General features: G+C 30.5%; 1 protein-coding gene across 5 annotated transcripts in view; it reads right to left on the bottom strand.

The window, feature by feature from the left end:
• Positions 1 to 25,084, bottom strand: part of LOC140055185 (proteasomal ATPase-associated factor 1-like) — an 85,591-nt gene that overhangs the window by 15,124 nt on the left and 45,383 nt on the right. For 2 of the 5 annotated variants that reach the window (XM_072100430.1, XM_072100434.1), the window contains exon 11: positions 12,673 to 12,826. In XM_072100430.1, coding sequence (XP_071956531.1) covers positions 12,675 to 12,826 — 152 coding nt within the window. In that variant the 3' untranslated portion in view covers positions 12,673 to 12,674. Of the gene's footprint in view, positions 1 to 5,750; positions 7,143 to 11,466; positions 11,631 to 11,656; positions 12,065 to 12,672; positions 12,827 to 25,084 lie in introns of those variants that run through there. The other 3 variants (XM_072100433.1, XM_072100432.1, XM_072100431.1) reach the window with 3 other exon arrangements.

Genomic DNA, 25,084 nt, shown 5'->3' with positions numbered 1-25,084 from the left:
TATTATTTATTAAAGTTAGTACATTTTCGAGAGTACAATACTGGCTCGAACAACTTCTTCATTATTTTTAATTAATTAGATAAGCTTTTAAATTTTCAACAAAAAATGTTTAAATTATTTTTTCAGGTGGTCGATTAATTCAATTTTCATTAATTTAGTATTTTGTTATGCGAATCAATTGTTTTGTAGATAAGCTTTTAAATGGTTTTATCCTGTATAAATATGTATTAAATATATTTTTAAAAAGCAATTAAATGAAATTACATAACATAAACATTGCTGTAAACATGGATGCGAATTCGACATAATCTAATTCTCATTTAAAGAATAAATGTATATTTAATAGTACCATCAAATATAATCACAAATCCGATAAAAACCTTTTCTATATAGCATTTTTTCTGGCTTAATTATGTAGTTTAAATAGTAATTATTTTCCATTTTCACCTGTTTGTGACTATGATGATAACATTTTCTTTTATTAACTTTCGGAGAAGCTGATGCTACTTAAAATCTCCTAAAAAACAGAAGTAATTAAAAACAAACAACAAATCTGAATCCATATATTAGTGATGTTGGAAGCGCATCATTAGCTAATATTATTTAACTATAACAAATAACGATTTAATACATGGGTCATTTATCATTATTAACAACACAATGCAAATGACGCATCGTTGACGTTGTGCAAAATCCACTTGCTTTTAACAATTACAACATCAATCATATTTCACATCGGTTGACCTTTTGGTTTCTGACCTGTTAAGCTAGTCAGTAAGTAAATGCTTCACGTTGATGTTAGTTACCGATGAAGTTTGTTACGACGACGCTGGCTCACATGCAGGCTGGTTTTTCATACTTGGTTATAGCATGGCAAGTTCACACCGGCCCACTTCACACTGCCTGATTCGATAGAGTAACAGAGAAATCTAAACTACGATCGAGACGTATTTGCTGCTAAAAATTAATCACTTATGTAATGGAGAACCTTGTTTAAACATTGATGGACATGTATACAGAATTTCTGTATGAAATTCAAGTGTTTGGCTTGCTCAATATGACTCATTTCTGCTGAGAAGCTCGGTAAAATAACCTAAAAAATGAACTTGCACGAGTCGCTTGTTGAATATCGGGAATATCTATGTCTCCTGCTGACCGAGAAGATCACAAGGAAGAAAGGATTAAGAAAAAAATGAAGCATTAATTTCACAATATTTAGATAATCCCTATTTTCATTAATATCTATAGATTTTACGAGATGAAATCCTAGCATGTTAGTTCATAGACTGGTCAGGGTCGTAGTTTATCCCTCACGTCAAGTGTAAATTAGAATGAACTTCATGACTTGGGTACGGGATTAAGTAGCTCATTCCCAATTGTATTCCATTTCCAACAGATTTATATTCTTCCTACGATTATGTCATTACATTTGGAAATATGTCAGAATCAAAACTATGCCATATTAAAATGTTGATTTTATCTTAAAATAGAAGGGAGTAATAAGGAAAACATTTCAAGTTTTTTTATTTGATAAATAAATATTTTATTAATACATTTTTTTATTTTATAAATAAGATTTTCAATAACTTTTTTTGAAAGTTAATAAATAAGTAATTCTTTATTACAGGTATTAAGAATCTGAATCTATATTAAAAGGGTAGATAGATTTTGGCAAATAAAAATCCATAAAGGGACACCTTAAGGACCTAACCTTTAAAAGGGTGCCACTGGATAGGGTAGTCAAAGTGTTAAATAAATTGCTACTCTTAAAAATGTCCCAGAAGAGGGCTTATTTGGTTCAAATTTGGAAATGGTGAGCATTTTGAATTTAATGAAACATAGGTATTTAACAATCTACAGGCAAATCAAGGTAGATTTTGGATTGGTTCAAAAACTTTGAAACAGATTTCGACAGAGAACTTATTCTTCATCTATTTATCTGGTATTGTTCTGACTAATTGTAGGCAAGGTGGTAATCCACGATACATCATTCAGAATGACTTTTCACACCGCCACTATTGGAGACGACAACTTCTAAAAATTTATGTAGGGTAAAGTAAGGTTTGCGGTACACCATGTAATTCGTAAAAGGAAGTAAAGAATGGCTCAATGTTTTGGTTAAATTATAACAACCAAAACGTTAGAATGTTCTCGGCTACTGTAAACCTCCTTATTAGAAATTACATCGTAAACCGTAAACCTACTTTTGTTTCTTTGTCATGCAATCCTTTAAACAATATAATATTTAGGGTCCTAACATTTTTCAACATCACTCATAAACAAATATGATCCATTAACTGTATATATCATGGAGCTTAATTTAATCAAACTGGTTAGTTCATACTTGTCTTCATGCAAATAGAATATTACTAACATTAAATAAACAGACACGCGTCACAGAATGAACTACTTTATTCAACTATCTGTTTGTACAAGAATCAAACTATAGATTTTCTGAAAGTCATGCTACTTTGAAAAAAATGTAGTGTGGACGTGCACCTAACATGCATTCACACAGAGTTTTCAATCCACAGCTCTATGACTTTATTGCAATTTCATTTTAACAGGCAGGTTTGCTATCTGCCTTATCACAAAGTTTTTTTGTTGGTTATAATTATAATCATACATTAAAGATTGTCCCCCTTAAAAAATAATTTTTTGTTGTTGAAAATGTGATTTTAATGTCACATAATAGTTATCCACTTTGATAAAAAAAATTGGATTGAAAAAAAGTTATTTATCTGAAAAAACTTAATTTAAAGCAAAACAGTAGTGAAATTAGCTACTAGCCAATGGGTTTTTTGGTTGAATTTAACCGTTTATTTTGTTATTTTATAAGTGAAAACATTATTTTTTTCGGGTTATTAGTCATTTACTTTGTTAAAACTACTAAATGGCTTAATATTAAAAGTCTGATCTTCATATTTCATTACATTTTTAATGCATAAGTTCTCTAGTACTAAAGGTTTTATGTTTTAATACTAGTAGTAGGGTCAACATTGGAAACTATTCCTAAAACACAACTATTAAGAGGACTTAAATCTGACAGAGGTTCTACTGTAATTATTATGTAATGTTTATAAATATGTATTTTTTCAAAATAAAAAAAAATTAAAATAATAAAAACAAAGCATATATTCTATTATGAAATATATATAATATATGGATAATATATGGTATAGTAATTAATAAATTATTCTTTATAATAACTTGCAGATTTTTTATGCTCGCCTAGTTACTTAAATGTATAATACTACTTCTGCTACTGTGTGACAAATCTAATAATAGTTAATACACTGCAAGGCAACTATTATATATAAACTATCATTACTAGGCCAATATAAAACTGTGCCTTTGACTGAGAAATTGTGCAGTTATCATCATTATGGGAACAGAGTGAGAACATTATGGAGCGACAACAAGATAAACTGTTAGTTCACAAGTTCATTTAATACACAAGTGAGATTAAACTAGGCCCCATTAACACATTCGTACCGTCAGTATAATTGCGAAGAAAAAAAATACAGCCAAGGCCAAGGGTAAGAAAAAGAAAATAGAACGAAATTAGCAACCTTTGCCCTCGTTTCGTCACTACACCTGTTGGACAGGTGAGAACGATGGTCTGTCAGTCAACAGTTCATTGTCACGGTAACAAATTATTGCGTTTTACTAGTGCAATATGGGTAATTATAATCGCGATAATGTATTGGTAATCCGGTAACTGCAGTCGATTTGTAACACGTTTTTGATAATTTAAAAGGCTTAATGACAATACAAATGTCAAATTGCCTTTTGTGTGCAATATTAATTTCAAAACTTGTATGATTATTTGAAATCATAACAATGATACGGGTTAAAAGTGGAAAGTAAATAATAAATATAAAAAATCAATTAATTCTAATATTTTCAATTCTACTATAATTTTTTTAAAGTTTTATTCAACTTGCTCTTGAAGGCAAATGTAAAATAAAAATTAATTAACTAATTACATAAAAAAAAAGAATTATATTTTCAAGGGTAATAATTACATAATATTGTGGAATACTGTAGACATACACTATCCATCACTTGTTGGTGAACTTTAACATTTTCCATTCCAACAGTTTTTGATTCTGTTTCATTTGATCAGCTTACTTAAAACTATATACTGATGTCTTTCGTATTATAAATACATCAATAAGCAAATTTAATTATTTATGAAGATGTCACAAAAACACATAAAGAACTTTATGAGCAAATTAATCACGGCTGAAAACTTTCAACCAATTTTATATCTATACACAATAGTTTACGTGAGTATTTAAGAGTTTAAAAAAAGCAGTATATACACTTGCTCCAATTCGGTGAAAATGCAGGGCACAGCCTTACGGGTCATAATTTTAAACTCCTGCTTTAACACAGTCCAAGAATAACTGCACAAAAAAAAAATACTACAAAAAAACGTAGAAACAATTACTGTATGAACTGCTTTCTGTGACCTATAAAATGACCATACTAATGGTTTTACACTTTAAACCAACCGCGTTCAATGTAGTTTCAGCAGCTGTGGATAACGCCATCACTGTAAACTCATCAAAAAAGTCCTAGTTTTCCAAATTGTATGAATAAATACTATTATTCCTTATTGGATAGCTGTAAACATTTAACTTAATTTTATTTTCTGTATGGCAAGAAATAATAGTGCCACTCTTATTTAAAACTTGTCAAAGTTTTCCAAATTGTACAAACAATATCATTTCTTATTGGATAGCTGTAAACATTAACGCCCGTATTCTTAAACCGGACTTTAGTCGTAGTTCGAGCTAAAACTAAAAAAATTTTAATTCATAAACCGAACTTCAACTAAATCGCCGACTAATTCAGGCCAACCTCGACTAAATCGAGACGGATTTTGATCGATTTTTTTAATCCTGGAGGGGGCAGGCTAAATGGTCGACTAAATGGTTTTTAAACGATGTTTATGAAAAACGTAACAGTCATTGAGTTGTTATATTGGCGAGATATTGAAGAATGAAATATCTATTTTTATATTAGCTTAATTAAATATACATTGGTATATGTTATAATAATGAAAATCATCTTTATTTACAACTGTATACAAATTACATAATTTTCTTCGCGCAAGTCCGACTTCAACTACGTCACGCCATAGCGACAATGGCAGATGCGGAAATTCACCACGCGATGGAATGTTTAGTGGGCCTAGCGCTTTCTTGTCACGCTATGAAGTGCGTGGTTCGTCGCGATCATACTTTGTTGGGGGCCTAGAAAATATAAAAGTTACCGTACCGCCATGGTTCCTAAATATATTTTGAAGATTTTGTTTGTTGTTAATCAAAAGTACTTCAGTGTTAAATTAATACTGATCTTGTTCTAATAATTAACGATTAAAATTATTTTTCATGTATAGTCCTGATGCGTAAAAAGTGTTGTAAGAAAATGGAAAGTGATATCAATACGCAAAATTTCGTCTGCTCCTCAAATACTCTCTTGTCATTGGCCAATGTATAGCCTTTGTTATCCAGACGTGTGCAACTCGACTAAAAGCTCGACTTCATTAAGTCGAATTTGAAGTAATAGCTCGAACTACGACTTTTTCAAGTCGAACTTCGAACTACGACTAAAGTCCTGTTTAAGAATACGGGCGTATGTTCATTTTATTTTCTGTATGGCAAGAAAAAATAAAGTCATAGTTTTGCAAAATTTGATGTAAAAAAATCAAAACATGAATCTTTAATGGATGAGCTATAAACATTTATGTTACTTTTATTTTCTACATACAAGAAAGAAAAGTGGAACTTTTATTTAAAACTCACACTGAAACTCCTAGTTTCCAATTTGTATGAACATAACTTATAAACATTATTCCTTAAATAGCTATAAAAGTTTAAGTTAATTTCATTTTCAGTATAGCAAGAAAAAAAGTGGCAGTTCAGGAACACTATAAACCTTAAAACTTGCTGTGGTTGACGTGAGAACACTAGCAATGTGGTTGACGTGAGAACACTAGCAATGTGGTTGACGTGAGAACACTAGCAATGTGGTTGACGTGAGAACACTAGCAATGTGGTTGACGTGAGAACACTAGCAATGTGGTTGACGTGAGAACACTAGCAATGTGGTTGACGTGAGAACACTAGCAATGTGGTTGACGTGAGAACACTAGCAATGTGGTTGACGTGAGAACACTAGCAATGTGGTTGACGTGAGAACACTAGCAATGTGGTTGACGTGAGAACATTAGCAATGTGGTTGACGTGAGAACACTAGCAATGTGGTTGACGTGAGAACACTAGCAATGTGGTTTCCATTTTCAAATTGATTAGCAGTTATTACATTCACTCTTCCTTTTTTGGCGGATTAAAAATAGTCCCTATGTCAAGCAAAAACAACAACAAAATGCAGAAAAAATAATTCACAATACAATACCTCTTTGTAAATTATTGTAATAAAAATGATGGATAGATATTGGAAACAATAAAGTCTAGGTAACTAGGTGCAGGGAACATATAGCTAAAATGTTACACAATACCATCTTATTGCTATGCATTTTATGAAATGGTTATACCAAAACACAATAAAAAACACTCTCTGTCCCCAATACAATATACTCATCAGTTATAATCTTAATTACAATTAAAATGTTCCCAGAGTTGCCCAAATGTTAGGCTACGACTTCAAATCAATCAGCAATATATTGATAATTAATATAATTTAGGGCGACGTAATCACTCTGTGATTCCACAAAAATTAAAACTCCATAAAAACATATTTATATAGAATTGACATTATGATTAAATAAGCTGTTGGACAATCCTGAATCAATTTCATTTGATTAAGTTAGTACTCCTTGTTTTCAATCTTTGTTATCGTTCTTGTCATTTTCAAACTCTATTAAATTATTGAGTTCGCAATTGCTTTGCAGAAATCATTAAAGCTTGTTTTATCTAGCAGACGCTATAACCAACGATAAGATACATTATAATGAACTAATTGTACAGCGGCATTAAACCATTTCAAACACAAATAGTTACAATCATTTTAGTGGTACATTCAGTTCGTGTGAATACCGTGTAAACACGCGATAAGTCATTAGCTTCGTGAAATAATAACGGCAAACACAAGTTCGTGACAAAGTGGCTCTGCAAATAAAAAAAATCTACGGTAAATCGAAAATTACGTGGAGCGGTTATTATAGACAGGATATACTTTTATTGTTTTCAAAAGTAACTTAACCATGTCGATGTTGAAACTGCTTGAATATTCAGACTATTTAGAAGTAGGTTCGGTTGATAGAGTTCAGGGGACGATTTAGAGACCTAGATATGTGCAAGAAACAGAAGACCGGTGGATAACACAGGGTCAAGTAATAAACAATAACTGTATTGAATTATCCAGATCATATGTTATTACATTATGCTTTGAGGTGTACACCTCAGTTAACCTAACATTACACGCAGTTTGTTAAGTTTCTAAATCAGCTGTGGTCAAGTCGACACACCTGGTTTGTCAGACAGAGACATGGTCAATGAGTCGCCATATAATTTGTTAGATAGAATCAAATTATGATTTTTTTTTACAGATAATATAATATGAAAAGACATAATTTTCAAATTGTTTGCACAAGCGACCTAGTTATTCTATGACATAAAATTATTACTTATAAAATAATAAAATAATATTACTATATATTTTCTCGTGTATGTAGGACTTGAATTAGCAAATAATCGTGAATATATTTTTAGTGCCATTTAAATTTACAGTCATATAGTAGACGGTCTTTTATTGGCAAAGGAATAAACCAAAAAAGTATGTTTAAAACATTGCTGAAACTTTTGTTTACATTTTAGATAACTATTTTCATTTTAATTATTTATTCAACACGATCGGTCAGGATATTGCGTCAGCAACAATGCGCCCTAACACGCAACCACTACAACAAACAACAAAATAGAGGCATTACCCAATTCAATAAAAAAAAAATATTAGCCTACAACAAAGTTTCTTTAAATTTGATTTACATGCCATGAAAAAAATTACAGGAATCTGATCCATTCACTTTGGGTTTTACTCAGCATATGCGATTGTGACCATAATGGAATCCACAAGTTCTGAACATTAGGGAAAAGAATACAAATTTGTACAATACAAATGATCTCTAGAGTATTTTCCAATATTTGCCAAATATCACAGTTCCTTGGTCAAAAGTTCACTTTTTTGGTAATTAGTATGTCCAAGCTGGATTTAGTGCATGTATGGAAAGTGTCTTTCAAAATATAATTATATTAATAAGTACTAAATTTTAGTTATTAAAATGATTATATACTAATTTATTACATATATTTTGCAAATTACTTTCCTTAGAAGAATGAATGAAGCAAGAATTTGATCAGTTTGCATCCTCTGGTGTTTGTTACAGAAGTTCCAAAAAAGTGGTAAATGGAGTCAGAAATGTTAAAAGTAGATTTTAGCTTAAATTTGGTTTCAACAAGTTTGCCAGAAGCGGATAGTCTGTCAAAAATAGATAAAATAGAGTAGTAGTTCATCATTTTAGCTGGCAAAAGGTGGAGCACGCACTGGCTTAACTAACATAATATCAATAATCTTTCAGAAATAGTTTATAATTTCATTTTAGCTGTCAAAAAGGGTAGCGCTCGCCTTTACCTAGTCCATACATCTGCCCCTTAGTGCACTTTCTTATCTTTTGACTAAACCAAGTTGGTACTCATCTATTCAAAAATTGTGTATACTAAAATTAAAGTAAAAATTTCAGTGAAAAAAAGTTTATTTACACATGAACACGTGATGCTTCTACATCTAAAATAAATTTTCAGCTGATGTGTTTATTGGCGAGGGCGTTCTTTACACAACCCTAAAACATATCTTTTATGTAGGTACATAAAATCAGAATTTACTAACTGCGATCTTTGCGAAATTGCATGATTTGCTAAATAAAAGAATGTAAATGTTTGTTGAATTGACAGCTTTACACTAATCATTACATAGTGATCCTAACGAGGTGTAGACAGGTTCACCGTGTCCTACTTATTTTCAAACAATGTTGATCATACTTAAAGGGACAAATATAATCTTACATAATTGATCTGGTAAGGTGTTTTTATAAAATAGTTTGCCATCAAGAAGGAATAAGTTGTTCAGTCCAGTTTGCTTGTGGTCTTTAAACAATAAATGAGAAGGGGGAGTTTGGCAATGATTTTTAATGGTTTCTAAGTTTTTCAGTCTACTAGTGGTCAATAGAAATGAAAAACCGGGTTTCTGAAAAAAATTAGACAGGCCTGATACTGGTACCGAGCCAAAGAATAGACTTGAACCAAGAGCTCAAGCAAACTATCAACTACCAGGCAACAATACCAGTTGTTGTTTTTGATAGGTCCAGTAACAAGTAGTTACGGCTTTCTAGTACTGTACTCAGAAAAGTGAGAATGTTTTGATTAAATTAAATGTCTGTTAATTTATTTAATTTGATTTTTAGGCTAATAAATAAAAATGAAACAGGCAACATCGTCAATGGAATAATTTGAAAATATGGAAAATTAAGAGTACATCATTTTCAACTTATTAAAGTTTTTAAATATTTTCTATCATAATTGAAGGGACAGTCAAAACATTTTTTCTGAGAGGAGATGAATAATTCTGTCATGGTCATACTGTTTCCAAATTACCTACTTTAGTGTCCAATTATTATTGATTAAAGGGATTTAACAATTATTTTTCCATCAGCTGTAAGAGACATTGTATAGTCTAACACACTTAAAATTTGTGACTTCACCTCTAATCATGTCAATAAAATACATAAAATATAAACGTCCTCCTTATTTTACAGTACCTACTTTATATTCTGCATTTATCAATTTAGGGGACACTTCCTATCATACTGGGAAACAATTACAGTTTTAACTAAATTCAATATATAGCATTCATCTATATTTCTATTATTACTATTATTTCTAAAATTAGTTGTCAAAGGATTATAAGATATTTTCTGGAGTTTTTAGTGGATTTGGAGTTTGGTGGTTAAATTAATTATGCTTGTCTATCAATGCCGGGGTATGTATATTCACTTTAATCATCATTATTAATTATTAAAGTACTTGTTATTTGAGGATTGAATGAAGTTTTGTTCAGCTACACAATATTCTATATTGCAAACTAGACAGTACTGACACGGATGTCAATCATTTTTCATAAATAGTACACAGGTCTGTCTTTTTAAAATTGTAGGTGTGCTACAAATTGCACTCCTCAATACATTCAGGGGTGCAGAAGGTGTGCTGTTTGTATTTTTGTGTGTAGAAGTTTACCAAATTAAGGCGTGTTGTAAATCACACTCCTCAATGGCAGTTCAGGAGTGTGTTAGGTGAGTGATCGCACTCGATCACTTTAAAAGAAAAGGTCCTAAAATAGTACATTCAGATTAGTTTTTCCCCCGTAATGTTTAAGACCTATAATGACACTGTGGCTTGGTTGTTTCCTTATCTTATCAAACCCAGTGTGTTTGGTTCAAATCCTTGACTAATCTAGTAATATATTCTTAATAGTAAAAGCAGCTCCATTTATGCTTTATAAAAAAGAGCATGGGTCTTATTTTTCACTGATTTAATGCTGTTTTACTGGATTAATGAAAATGTATCTAATGTACAGTATAAACATTAATTTCTTCATTATGTGACCTACTTATTTTCAAACAATGTTGATCATAATTACAGGGACAGTCATGCAAAATATTTCAAAAAAGAACCAAATACCCTTAATAAAAATTAATTGATCGTATAGTACTATTTTTTTTTTTCAACGGAAACTTATAAAATAACTTTAAATATCAGAAAACCCAGTCCAGTTGACGACGACTCTTTTAGATTCACTGGAACAGCCTAAAACAAATTGTACCTCTAATTATTACATAATCTATGTTATAAAATATAAAATATCCAGGTTATAATTGTGTCCTACTTATAACATACAAACATTGTTAATCAAGCTTAAAGAGACAGTCACATATTTTATATTTTATTACTGTAGATGTGGGTTTAAAATAAGCAGATATTAGACATAGTTACCGAGAGGTGAACCTAGGTGATACGCACAATGTCTAATGACGACTAGTGTTCAAGATGTTCAACAATAACATAAAGCTGCATGTTTTTAAAAAATATTATGTATTTCAGGGAAATATGGGTGGGAGGAGCAGGTGGGAGTAGGGATTTACCTATCTATGCCTTCACCTGCAAATGTCAACCAAGATAATTGTTTGTGTAACCACTGGAAGTATCACCGTTCACAATTTATCACCGCACATCTATTTGCATGTGTCCCATGCAATTAAAACATACATTTGAGAAGCCAATGAATTTGTGTAAATAATCAAAAATAATTGGTACTGTATCAAAATATACTTTTGGTATTGTTTTTCTGAAATTTCCCAACTGAATGGAAAACTTTTTTGAGCATTAGTATAATTATTTCTTCTTCTCTTCGCAGAAGTTCCGACTTTCCAACTACTACAGGTTACCGGTAACACGTATATCTTGAGATGAAATTTAGATTTTGAAAATTGTGACGTCACCCTCTGGTTCAGTGAAGTCCACAATCACCATTCATATCACTGGTATCTAAAGTTTAGTGTTCAAAAACATTTCAAAAAGAAACAGCATTAAGATTTGATGTCAGAAATTGGCCGTGATTCATTAGAAGATTAATGCTGAACACATCCAATGACCTATCAAAGAATCGGCCTACAAAACTGAAACAGAAACTTAAAGCTCTCCAAAATACATTCTTAAACCATGAATCTGATTTATTTTAATGAAGATATACTATATCTTGTTATAAATTTTGTGTTTGTAATATATTTATATATAAGTAAATTTAGCTATTAAGACGGGAACATTTTCTTAAAGTATGTTACTGTCCTAAATGCAACTTTGAACCATTTTACTGAGTTGTAGCTGTTTAGTCTCATTGATGCGACAACGTAAGGTAGATTAACACAACTGAAGCCAACCTAATCTTCCCTCCCACGCCTTATACTCTTCTCATTCAAAAACTGAAACAGAATGAGTACACAATGTTTCAAAGTCTACAAAAGTCCTATTTACAAAAGAAAAGAAAGCGTTTGTATACACCCCGAGGTGACAGACTATTCTATTACGTTTATCCAGCTGGGTAGTTTGGCCTCGGTTTTGTCCCGGGAACCAGATTTTAGGCCGCAAAAGAAAAAGTTTGCAGAACGCTGGTCTAAACGGTCTTTATTTGGTGATGCAAACGGTCAAATCATTTCTTACCATTATTACCAAGGCAGAAAAAACTTCAAAACTACCATAGGCAAAAAAAAAAATTAAAAAATGGAAAAATGTTTTTTTTTATCGTAAAAGAACTCGGTCATTTAAGTGTAATAACAATGCATTTGACTTTAGTTTGCAGTGAGAAATGATAAAACTGTATGGAATAAAAAACCAATTTACATATGCATGTATGCACAGAGACGACTGTCTCTCTTGGTATACTAGCCATCAAAAACACTGCCGCAGGAAAGTCATTTTGCAAACAATTTTAAACGCAAGACAACGATCAACAGATATTCAAATACATGTTTATACACACTCTAGACAATAATATTCCAGCAATATTAAACACATTTGACTTTTTACTTACGGTTAATGGTTGTAAACACGAATAAGTTTATCTCTACATGCTGTGGTAATGGTATTGTTACGAACACAGACTGCGTTGATGGGATCTAGGTCAGCGCCAGTTAATACTTCTAACGCCTCCGTATTCAGATTCAAATAAAAACATGTTCCATCTCCTAGTTAGTATAAAAAAATAGAATAAATTTATTAGAATAAATGCATTTAGAAAAGTAATTTATTAAAAATAATTTTTAGCACATATATTCTATCCCTTTTGTCTTGAGTTGGTTCTTTCTACTTACAGGAGGTCTATAATAATGTTTCAAATAAAACTAGCATTTTTTTGATTATTTTTAAATTAATTAAACAACATTGGGGTTTTTCACACATTCGCTTAACCATGAACAATAAACATGCATACACATAACATTTCCAAAATGTTTTCTGTTTTTTCTTTCTTTACTTCGATTCATAAACATTCATTATTAAACATACATAAAAAACCCAAAATGTTTTAGACTAGATATGACACATACATAGAAGAGTAAAACATTCTAATTTTGTTTTCTTATATTGTCAAATTCACAAGAAAATATACAGTACTAAACAATAGTTCAACAAAAATTGTTAACATTCCATTTGAAATTTAATTTTATTTTGGGAATGAGAATGAAAGCATACACTATTTCATGGAGACAGAAAAAAAACTTTAAATACTTTTAAGACTGGCTGCTTTATAATTTCCAGGTAATTGGAACAAATTATTTAGAAGAGATATGTGGTTTCATAATGATTATTGTGGCATTAACCGAGTTTCATTTTATCTGAAGGGCTGATACGACAATGTATACAGCAATGTGATGATGAAAATCGTGTAAGTTTGAATTAAATAGAACGAGTTATCTAAGATAATTGAAGAGTATTACTGGTGAAAAAGAAACAGTTTAAAGACATGTACACTACTTTTAGAAAGAAGTTCAGAAAGGTATCATCCTTTAGGAGTTAAAGAATCAATAAATCCAAAAATAATTCAAATTACAGTATTTCATAAGTCAAAATAATTGAAATTATCAATTACAATAGAACTAACAAGAAGAAACCAACAACGTGTTCCCTGCATAGGGGTTGGATGTGTGTTAACAAATATATTTCCCTTTGTTCATTCCACAGTAATGTGTCCCATTAATAGGGGTATTCCATTTTCATTATTCTATTGTAAATTTATTTCTTTCAAAACAAAATAACAATAAAAAAAAGAACATTTCTTTTAATTTACAAATATTTTATGAAATTAAAACAGATTAGAAAAGAAAGAAGTGTCTTAAAGTCTTTGGGTTTTGAAAGTGGCAAGGTCCAAAAAAGTAAAATCAAAAAGAAAAAACCAGGAGAAACTTGTGTTGGGCAAGCCATTGATATTAATAATAATAATTTGACAGTTGGGACTGAAATTCATCAATTAATTGGTAAATTTTAGTTTTAAAAAAAAAGATTAAGTTATTAACTGTTTGAAGAAGGTTCAAGGATTCATTCTAATTAGATAGCTTAGTCAATGATTATCTGATCACTCAATTACCCAACCAATCTATCATATTTTCTATTAAATCAAATTAATTTAATCTTAAATCAATTTGATTCTGCTAGACAAAAGCTAATTCACCATAGTCTAATTGAGCTTGATACCATGCAATTTTAAGTTGTTTTCCTCCAAACAATTCTTTTTTCTTTAAAATTCACATAATGATGATACAGGTATACAAGTTATTTTGTTACAATAATTTGATGAGTAGAGAAACAATGTGAATGTTCAAACATTTTTCAAATTGCATTATTGTGGTTTTCATACTATTACCAAGTTGTAATCAAAATTGGATATATCATGGAGTTTGATAGAATCATATTTAGAAATTAGTCCTCCATTATAAGAAAAAATACATCATATACATGATATGTACATTTAATTTTATATGGGCCCTCCAACAATTCAATATGTTAAAGTTTAAGTATACATCTTTAATCCCTGACAAACTTTGTAGCGATAGTGACAACGAATGGAATATACTGCTATAGATTGCTAATTTCAAGAAACTTGTGCAAATAGGTCTAGCAATCTGAATATTGAATGAAATCTATGACACTACATGTTAAGAAACAGAGAATTTGGTTAAGTTAAATTTAAGAAGTATCAGTTATCATAATAGATAATGAATAATGAAAGCTTCATTTTCTAATATGTGACATCTAAGAGGACCAGAGAAGCCTGAGGAAACCTTCGTAATAACAAGTCAATCCACGTGCTAACTATCTCTATCAAATTAATGAGTTCAATAAGAGTTGACTTATTTGCGTTTGTTTTTAGAACGCGGTAAACTAAGAAGACGAATGGTAACAATGTATGTTTATTTGATATTTTGAGGCCTAGAGGGAATGTCATTTGGTGAAGAAGAAAGGTCGTAAGCATAAGTACCATAGATTGATTAAAAAACTATTTATTACTTCTAAGACCTAAAAATATCAAGGAGTAGCAATTATAAAAAATTATCCAAATATGATCAAATAAGTTAATAATGTAAAAAATAAAAATATGTAAAAATTTCAATTTTCTTTGAAGGAATTAGGAATTCTTTCCGTCACAAAAACACCCAGGCTATCTTTTTGCTTAAGTGAAAAAAATGAGGAGTTCAAACAAGTTCTTTTTATCTTTTGAATGAACTTTGTCATCAAGTCATCAAGATTTAGTATATTTTGACAAATGACTTAAGCAAAACCGTTAATTTAAAACTTTTTTGTTGCTATTATACACATTGATAAATCTGACCTGACTTGTTGATAAAATATAAGTTCCATTTATTTTGAATACGTAGAAAGAAAAAACAATATGACTGACAAAAATAAATGGAATTACAGTACATTATAAAATGGTATTGTAAACAATAACGTACGACAATAGTATACGCAAACAAAATACAATAAATTACACGATTTTCTATTCAGAACTTTCCATTCTTTAAAAAAAAAAGAAGCAAAGATTTTAATATACCCTAAGCTACATTTTTCAGGTAATCAATTAAAATGGGACGGTTTCAATGTAGTTTAATTGTAGACGCCCCAATACAAGACTCAAGGGCAACATCGCCTTTCACACCATTATTATTTACATAATAATCACACTTAAGGGGATTCGTTTCAAATTAGATGAACTAGGGCTAGAGACTATAAACCTGGTAAAATGAATTGAAGCAAGCGTTGTGATTATCGTGAACGATGTATAGAGAATGCCTAATAACTAGATTAAAGAGCCTCAGAGCTTGTAATCTAAAGAATATAATACCAAATTAAAATGTTAGTTAAGGTATAATTGTGTGCTCCAAACTAAGATCAGCATAATAGAACCTTATTTCTACAAAATAGCATCAAAGAAAAATGTTACCCGATGCATACCGAAAGAATTATATAAAATGGTAAATTAAAGTTTTTTTCTAAGGTAAATGATAAAAATAATGGCTCATTGCAAAATGATACTGTATCACCGATTATTATGCATTATCAGTGATGCAGCCACAAGAAATAAAGTGGTGCAGTTTTCGCAAGAAAAGGGAACCATCTCTGTTTAAGCTACTGGGTTATCAAAGGCTCTGTGAAAAGTAGTTGAGTTAGTCAGCTTACCAACCGTACTGGTGGCTACGGCCCTGAATGGGAGTATGTTTCTACACGTGTTTAATCCAAATATGACTGGAGCAATAATATAGTGCTTAGAGGTTTCACAACAAAAATTCATGTTAAAAAAGGTCCACGCCTATGCCTAGCCTACAGGCCTTCCTTGATTTGTTTTTAGTATTGCATGCATGATACATGCATTGCGTCAAACCAAACAAGTATGTTAACAACAACTTTTGCTCAACTTTGAGCTGCCACGTAAATGAATAGAAAGTTGTTAAAAGTAAGGTTTGCGTTCAATAACCAAAAAGTCCCTTTAACATTGATTCGACCTATATAAACATTACTCCACTAAATCGTAGGCTGAGCAATGAATGATTCTCATTTTAAAGATAATTAATTTATGAATGTCTTACAAAGTCTTCTTTTTGTAACACCAGAATATTACAACACTATGGTTCAACTCCTCTAGGGGTTATCTTCAATCCACAATGATATCTTTTTTGATACAGTATGTTCAATTAAAAGATCTTGGTATTTGTGTAATGGCTTCAAGTTTCATTATGACTTAGACATTGTGACTACATCGTTATGTTCATTGATCCATCCCTGCGGATAATTTGTCAGAAGAAAAAAACCACCCATGATAAATAACCTTTAGTAAGTATACCTTTAAGTATATAATTACATTTTTGTAAATAATTGTTTTACATTTTACTATATATCAGAAAGATTTTTACATACATTAGATCATACAGTATATTTATCTTTTAGAAACTTTATCACTCCAGATATAGAGTCCTCCAACACAGAGGGTAATGAAGGGCTAAGTCATCAACAACTTTTAGCCCTTTTTCGTTTTTAGCCCTTTTTAACATATTTTAATGCCTGTTTTTAAGGTTTATATTTTTAATTCTGACTTATTGCTTAAATTGCGCTAAAACAAAAGGTTGCCCCGCCAGGCGACATCACAGTATCAAATGTGCAGTTGAATTGTTCTGGGCCCTTCTCTGGGACCTATTGAGTTCGGGCCCACTGGGTTTAGCCAGAGTGAGCCCTTATAGCCTCTAATAGGCCTATGCTAATTATTGGTAGATTGTATCCAATATCTTTCTTCCATAGACTATCTCTGTGTTTTTATGTCTATTGCGTTTTTCGTACTATTAGTTGGGAAAGCCACTCGACAGTGCAGTTCTTTTGAACTGATCCACTTTTGGTTACCCGCAGGTGGTGATAGTACTTTTCTGTTTTATTGAATGATGCCGTACCTTGTTTATGATTTTTGTATGTTACCTGGAAATTGAATAAAATAAAATATTAAAAAAAAGCTGTTTCATGTCTAAAAAAAAATTATTTGCTCCATAAAATCCACTTTACAAAAATGAAACATACAGTACCTGTTTTTCTGTCATTTCTTCTAATTTAAAACATGTAATAATTTAAAAAAACAATTCTATAATTATTAACAAAAATATTGATATTTCTAGTATTAGGTATATTTACATTAACAATATACACTAACAAATCTTATTTGCTCATTAAAGCTCAGGTACAGGCATGAATTTTAAATATAATATTTGGTTAATTGTACATAAATCAAATATTTGTAACAGAAATCAAGACGAAAAAACATGAATTTCCCTTAATATGGTCAAATACAAAATTTGGCAAAATTCTTCCATAAAAACCAGAAAGACTTTTTTTCAGTAGTTAGGTTGTTAACCTAATGTAATAACATGTCTGGTGACTCCCTAGAAGGTGAAAAAAGATGGTGGATATACAGTGGATAATTTTTGCTATAGCATGAAAATAAAAATCTGAAGTTGAATAAAAATATCAGAAATGTAATAGTCTAGTTATATTACCTATATTTAGTCATCTGATAATATTTTTTACCACACTGTTTATTTTTCATAGCTTTTTAAAATGCCTCTCTATTTACAAAATTTGTGTACAAAAGAATAGAGATTTTACTGTGTAATTTGAACTATCCCCCCACTGATAAGAAAGTGCTTATTTTCAACAAGCTCGTGTAACACAAATAAAATCCCAAAAATTATGAAACATAGGGGAAACTATAGATCGATAATTATTGGAATGTATGATCAATAGAAATTTTTTGCCCGCACCTGGCCTTTAAAATCCACTTAATACATACAAAATTACATTATAAAGTAACAGTTTTTTTTTTCCTTTTTAATTTAATCCAAAATTATTTATTGAGTTATAATGTAAAAGAATAAAACTATTCCACCATATTATGATACAACAATATTGATATTTTTTATTACATATATTTATATTAAAAATAAATAAATCTTACTTGCTGAATAAAATCCACTTACATACAAAGTGAAATTATACAGCAACTATTTTCTGTCCTTTTTAATTTAATCATAAATTCTTTATTGAGTTATAATGTAAAAGAACAAAACAATTTTTATAATAATGGTACAAAAATATTGAAATTTTTTATTACGTATATTTATATCAAAAATATACATGCCGCATATCCTACGTAATCATCTATTCATTTTATTACACAATACAATGACTATACAATATTTTTATTATATCATTATTTTATGAGTTTACTCCAAAATTACAAGACGTCGACCATTGAATAACCTCAAAATCAATTGTGATTTATTCAAAGAAAATTAGCAAATCCATTTATTGAAAATCCAATCGATAGATTAAAAGATAAAAAGGCACACAAAAGCGATTACGCAGAACACGGTATCAGATAATTTGTCTCTTCTGCAGACTGTATCATTACCGGGGCATAAAAGTGTACGTTTGCATAAAAATTAATCAGCCGAATCTAGTTTTGTTTCAATAAACATATTAGCGTTTATACATTTTTGATAGAAATCAGTAGACTGACTGTCTACTTGTTGTAATGAATGCGGAAGCTTTTAATAGTCTGCTAGATGTTGCCACTGACGACGACAATCTCTTCTTCTCTTACCCTCACGACAAATGGTTTAAATGAATATTTTTTCCGTACTTCATACAACATATCTAGTTCACTATAGGCACTGATTAGTATAATGTTTACTTTTATTGTCTATTTCCATTTCAAATTATTTTATTCATATTAAAGAGATAATTGAAAAAAAGTTTATCAAAAGAATTGTTAATGGAAAAAAAATTATATTCATTTTTGTGAGATATAACAACAAAATAATAAATGCTATAAACTTTTATGGTTACTTCCACAAAAAACTTTACTCTAGTAAAAGTAACCAGGCAACTATTAATTAAGGCCAAATGCCTTGAGCAGCATAAATACAAAAAAGAAATCAAAGAGAGTTCAGGATTTTTGCAACTAAATTTTATATGCACTCAAACTTGAAATGAAATGAGAAAAATAAACATGATTTTCCAATATGTTTACCTTATTCTTATACAGGAGACACCTTCAGGACCCAACAAAGTGTTCCCTTGGGCTGTCCACTAAATTGGGATTGGCCATGTGTTAAAACATATATTGACCCTTGCTTTTAATACAAAAAACTGACCCCTGAATAGGCTTGTTCTTTATTTCCATTTATAATTAATAGTTATAGTACTAGTAGTATAATAACTTTGATCTGTATGAAGCTTTAAATTGATAACTTTCAAAGTAAAATTGTACCGTACGATTAACCGTTTTATTGTCATCTTTACACAGAAAATTATAGCTAACCGTAACACAATGTCTGTATTAGAAGTAGGTGTTTACTCTAGAGAAAAAAGTAATAAGTGAATAGGAAGTTAGTTTAATGTCCAATTAATAAAATAAATTGGAAAAATTATAGTGAAAAAAGCATTGTATACAGGAAAATATAGCAAAGCATTAAATATTACAACGACGTGGGAAAATGTCTTTGGAAGCAGGAAGTATGTGTGGGAGATTAATTCCAAGGGTAGTGAAATATTACAAGAATTCCCAGGGTAGTGAACAGTTTACTCAATTCCCAGGGTAGAGAAAAATAAATGTAGGGAGGTAAATGTTACAGAACTTAAAAGCAAAAGAGGTTGTGTAGTACATTATAAAATAAGATACTGACTTAAGTAATAAACTTTTGGTAAGTTTAGATAAAAAATAAAGGATGCAAAAGAAGAATAAAAAAAGTTTATTTAATTCGTTTTTAAAAAATTCATGACAATAGATCGACATTGGTTAAAATGTTAATATGCTTTGCATTTCCTATTACTATCTTCTATGTATACTATATAATAATTGACGATGTACATAGTTATTTTCATTTTATTGTAAGAATGAAACTTAATATAAAAGAAATAAAAACAACATTTTCGGTTGCAAAGAAACAGTATGTTTACAATGATATTTGCTCTTTTTAACTGTACTGAAATAGAAATAAAGGTGGGTGTATCTAACAAAAGGCAAACAAAAAAGTTCATTAAAACATGGATCTTGCCACCCTTCAAAAAGGTATAGTGGCACCAAGTTGCAAAGCAAAATTTAAAATTTGTTTAAACCACAATACTGATAGATCCACTCCAGTTTCTGTAAATTAAAGTTTTATTTTCGGATAAATTCACACAATAGCACAAAAGAGAAAAGTTTCCTGCTCTTAAGTGTGGCGAGTTTCACATTGAAGAGGCAATTGTACTCACTGAAAGATACATAGCATTAATAGTGCGTTCAATAATTTCTTGCGACCGAGACATGATTCAAATAGTCGCAGTGAAATTATGGTGACCAGACTAGTGTAAAATGACAGATAAGTTTGAAATATTAACAAGCATTTGTTTTTGAAATTATTTTATTTGATCACATACAGTACAGTAGTAGATCTGTCTGTGACACATTTTCAATCTTTATTTGAGTTTATTCGCCATGCAAACCTTTAAAACATGGTGCTTGAAAAAACCTTATTTTATGTAGCAGTTTATTTGAACAGATACTGTATATTGATAGAAAAGTTCTAAAGAAGAATCTGGAAAATAATGATAAATGAATACATAAAAAAGTTATGATTAAAACGATCATGATAAACTTTTAACATGAACCCAGTTTTACATGTCCATGAAAACCTATATTTCGTAATGCTACTACTACCCAAAAGCTTTGAAAATTCTACTTCGTATGTCCTTGTGAAAGCCATATGACAAACACGAATTAATCATTACCAGAAATTTTATGGACAACCCTGAAGTCGGTCATACCCATCTGTTTTGAAGTCGGAAAACATTCAGTTGATGGTTTCGTTTGATGAATATATGAATTAATAAATGAATTACATAGAGAATTAATCCGTGCGGCTTTGAAGAAATTATTATGAATGAATTGTGCATTAAAGATGGAGGTCAGATCATCGAACTCCTTCTAGTTTGAAATAAGGAATAACTGATATATTAATCAATATCAATGTTGTAAGGCTTGCTTCTGGGAGCAGTTATGAATAACAAATAGAGGAAGCAAATAGCTATAAATACAGCCTATATCTACAGACAGAATATTTCCTTATGTCCAAAATGTCAGCTTGTAAAAATTAGCACAAATGATTAGCGTTATCAGTAGCGTTTTATTTTTTGTTGTACATGCACAAATGTATATATTCACGTTTGAATTTAATCTTTTGGGAATGGGTATAGGCAGTTTCAAGTAATGTGTAATTTTAATCTTTGGTGTTCACGCTTGAATTTGTTTTTTTGAAAGTTTGAAATAGAAATAAATGAAAACATACTATATTTTAAAAATTGGACAAACTGAATATGTAAATAATTTCATCTGCTTTTTACACCCTAAAATAAAATTTGCACAAATACAATACAAAACATTAAAGATATATCATACCTCCCTAATAGTAAATAAAATGTTTTTGTTGAATGTCATTTTAATGTCGCTTAATAATTATTTATATTTCTTTTCCGTATATTGGATCGAAAAAAACCTGAAAAAAACTGCAATTTGACGCAAAAATAGTCAAATTGAATGGAAGTCAATGGGTTTTTGGTTGAATTTTGAATCGTTTATTTTGTCTTTTTATAAGTTTTAGTTTTTTTTCTACAGAAGTGATTAACTTTACTAAAACTTTTTATTAACCATCTTTATGATTTTGGAAGACATATATCTTTAAAGTTCAACACTTCATTTATATACATTATATAACCCCTTACTCTGATCCACTAATTTGATTAGAATTTTCTAGGATTTTTAATTCAAAGTGCATTGTGAGGCTTCAGCATCAATTGAACACTCTGTAAATCAAGGGACTTAACCAAACCAAACACAGTAATACTCCTAGCAATGCTGGTACCAATTCAAAATTCAAGGCAACCGAATAACACTATATGACGATTTGAACCAGAGATTTCTATATGTTTGCAGGCACTGCATACATAACATCAAAACTTCATAAATCATAATTTAAAAAAAAACAGATGAGTTTAAATCTTCACAACAGTTTTTAGTAATATCATATTTCATTTGTGATTATTATCAATTTCAATTACTTAATACAACGACGATCCATCAATTAATATTGTGATTTGCATACTAAATTGCTGTATTATACTAAGAAAAATACCTGAACTACATATTTATTTAATAGAAGTTTATCGATTATAATCAATATAAAGAAAATCAAATTAAGCATGGCTACGTTTATTTTTAAAAAACTAGGACAACCTGTGAATCTGTTCATCTTTAAACAAACTATTTATCTTTATCAATTTATCATACCACACTTTGTAATCCATCTTGTTTTATTACAAGAAAATCTAGATTTTGCTTTATTTTTTCACCATAAAGCTATTTCGGTTTGCAATTGCTCATCTGTTTGTGTCACCCTGAATTATCTATCGGAAAGAGATAGAAAATCGTAAGAGTAGAAAGTATTAGAACAAACCTGAGTGTATCCATGCCAATTGATCGGTTAATTTCATACCACATGCTGTTTAATATTAGTTATATTTCACGGTAAAGTTTTATTCATTGTCTGGCAGCTTTTTGCAAAAATGTGTATGTTGTTGCAATAATTTTAGTGAGGCTGATATGATGACTGTTGCGACACATTGTGAGTGACTAAAACTAAAAATAGCTAGGTATACAGCTACAAATTACTTAAAACCGTGGAAATGCAGGGGACTGGTTTTCCTTTTTTAACTGCAGAGAAATTGATTATATTCTTGAAATGCAGGATAAAAAAGTATGAGCTGAAAATGTTATACTGTAAAAAGAACTTTCATATGCTATCTTTTATATTTTCTGCAAAAAAATAATTTGAAAATAAATGAAATAAATAAATATCTTAATGAATCCATGAAGTTTAAATGTTTTTTCTATAATTTAACTAATATGCTTTTCCTGTCCTGGTATGGGAATAGCAGATTGAAACATTGAGAAAAGTGCTCAATGAAATCATGACAGGGTCTACCTTACTATACTTTAACCCACATATTACTATTACTGTATTTTCTATTCAATATATACATAATTTAATTAAATCAAGTCCCGTAAGGCAACTTGCTTGCTCAACTATCTTCCTTTAAAATCTCCAAGGAGTAAAAGAATTTATACCTCATTAATTTTAATCAGAGTCACATGAAATTAATTCTGTCTGACTAAATGTTTTGCGTGGTCTTTGAATATCTTTAAATAAACAAGTTTTTCTACATGGGAGAGAGAGAGAGGTCACATAGAATCAAATGCATAGACCGAAAACTAAAAACAATTCACAACACAATAGTGGCATCAACAACATTGTTCAAGATTTAATTTGATGTTGTTCTTAATTTTTACAGGTTTGGTTTCAGATACAGTTTTTAGTATTCAGAAGATATTAACAGTCTTCTGCTAAAAAGAAAAGAAATCGGAAGAAGCAGAGTTAACTCAGTCATGGGCACTATAGTAACTGAAATCTTTGGTTTATCCTTATCTGGCTTCAAATGTTGTGATTAAATGTTTTTGGCAAGATAACACAAAGTACAGTACATAATTTACCACTGAGCAAGAAATGGACATGATCCCAAATAAAATAATATTAAAATCAATATCAATCCATTATTCAAGCCTATGCACCCACTTCTTCATCCACCGAAGATGAAATTAACACCTTCTATGAGCTACTGCAACAGACAATAGAAAACATCAATAAGAGAGACATCTTGGTAATTATTGGTGACCTTAATGCCAAGGTAAGAGGACAGTGCACCAACAAAAATGTGATGGGCAACTACGGACTAGGAGAGCAAAATGAGAGAGGAGAACTGCTGATTGACTTCTGCCAAGAAAATGGACTAATGACCCTTAACACCCTCTTCAAGCAGCACCCAAGGCGGTTGTATACTGGTTATCACCAGACGGAAGCTATAGGAATCAGATTGACTACATTCTGGTCCAGAAGCGATGGAGATCTAATTTTACTTCTGCCAAAACCTATCCAGGAGAAGACTGCGGATCAGACCACCAGCTTCTCGTCTCTACCATGAAGATGAAATTGAGAAGGATCAAGAAGCCAAGAAAACCAGTGAGATTTGATACAACCAAATTAGATGATACTTATAGAGTGGAAGTGAAGAACAAATTTCAGAAGTTAATGGAACTTGACCCGGAAGAATCCACCCCAGATGAGCTGTGGCAAGACATCAAGCAGACAACTTTAGAAACAGCACAGAAAACGATCCCCAAACGCAAGAACAAAAGAAAACCCTGGCTGACAGAAAAGGTATTTGCCCTGGCTGATCAGAGGAAAGAGGTCAAAGAAAAAGGACTGGAAAGTGCAGAGAGGAGAAGAGAATACCGGGATTTATCAAGAGAAATCCAG

Source organism: Antedon mediterranea, chromosome 7, assembly GCF_964355755.1.
Source record: "Antedon mediterranea chromosome 7, ecAntMedi1.1, whole genome shotgun sequence".
Lineage (NCBI taxonomy): Eukaryota > Metazoa > Echinodermata > Crinoidea > Comatulida > Antedonidae > Antedon > Antedon mediterranea.
Note: the sequence above shows the minus strand (reverse complement) of the source record. Positions and strands in the feature narration are given on the sequence as shown.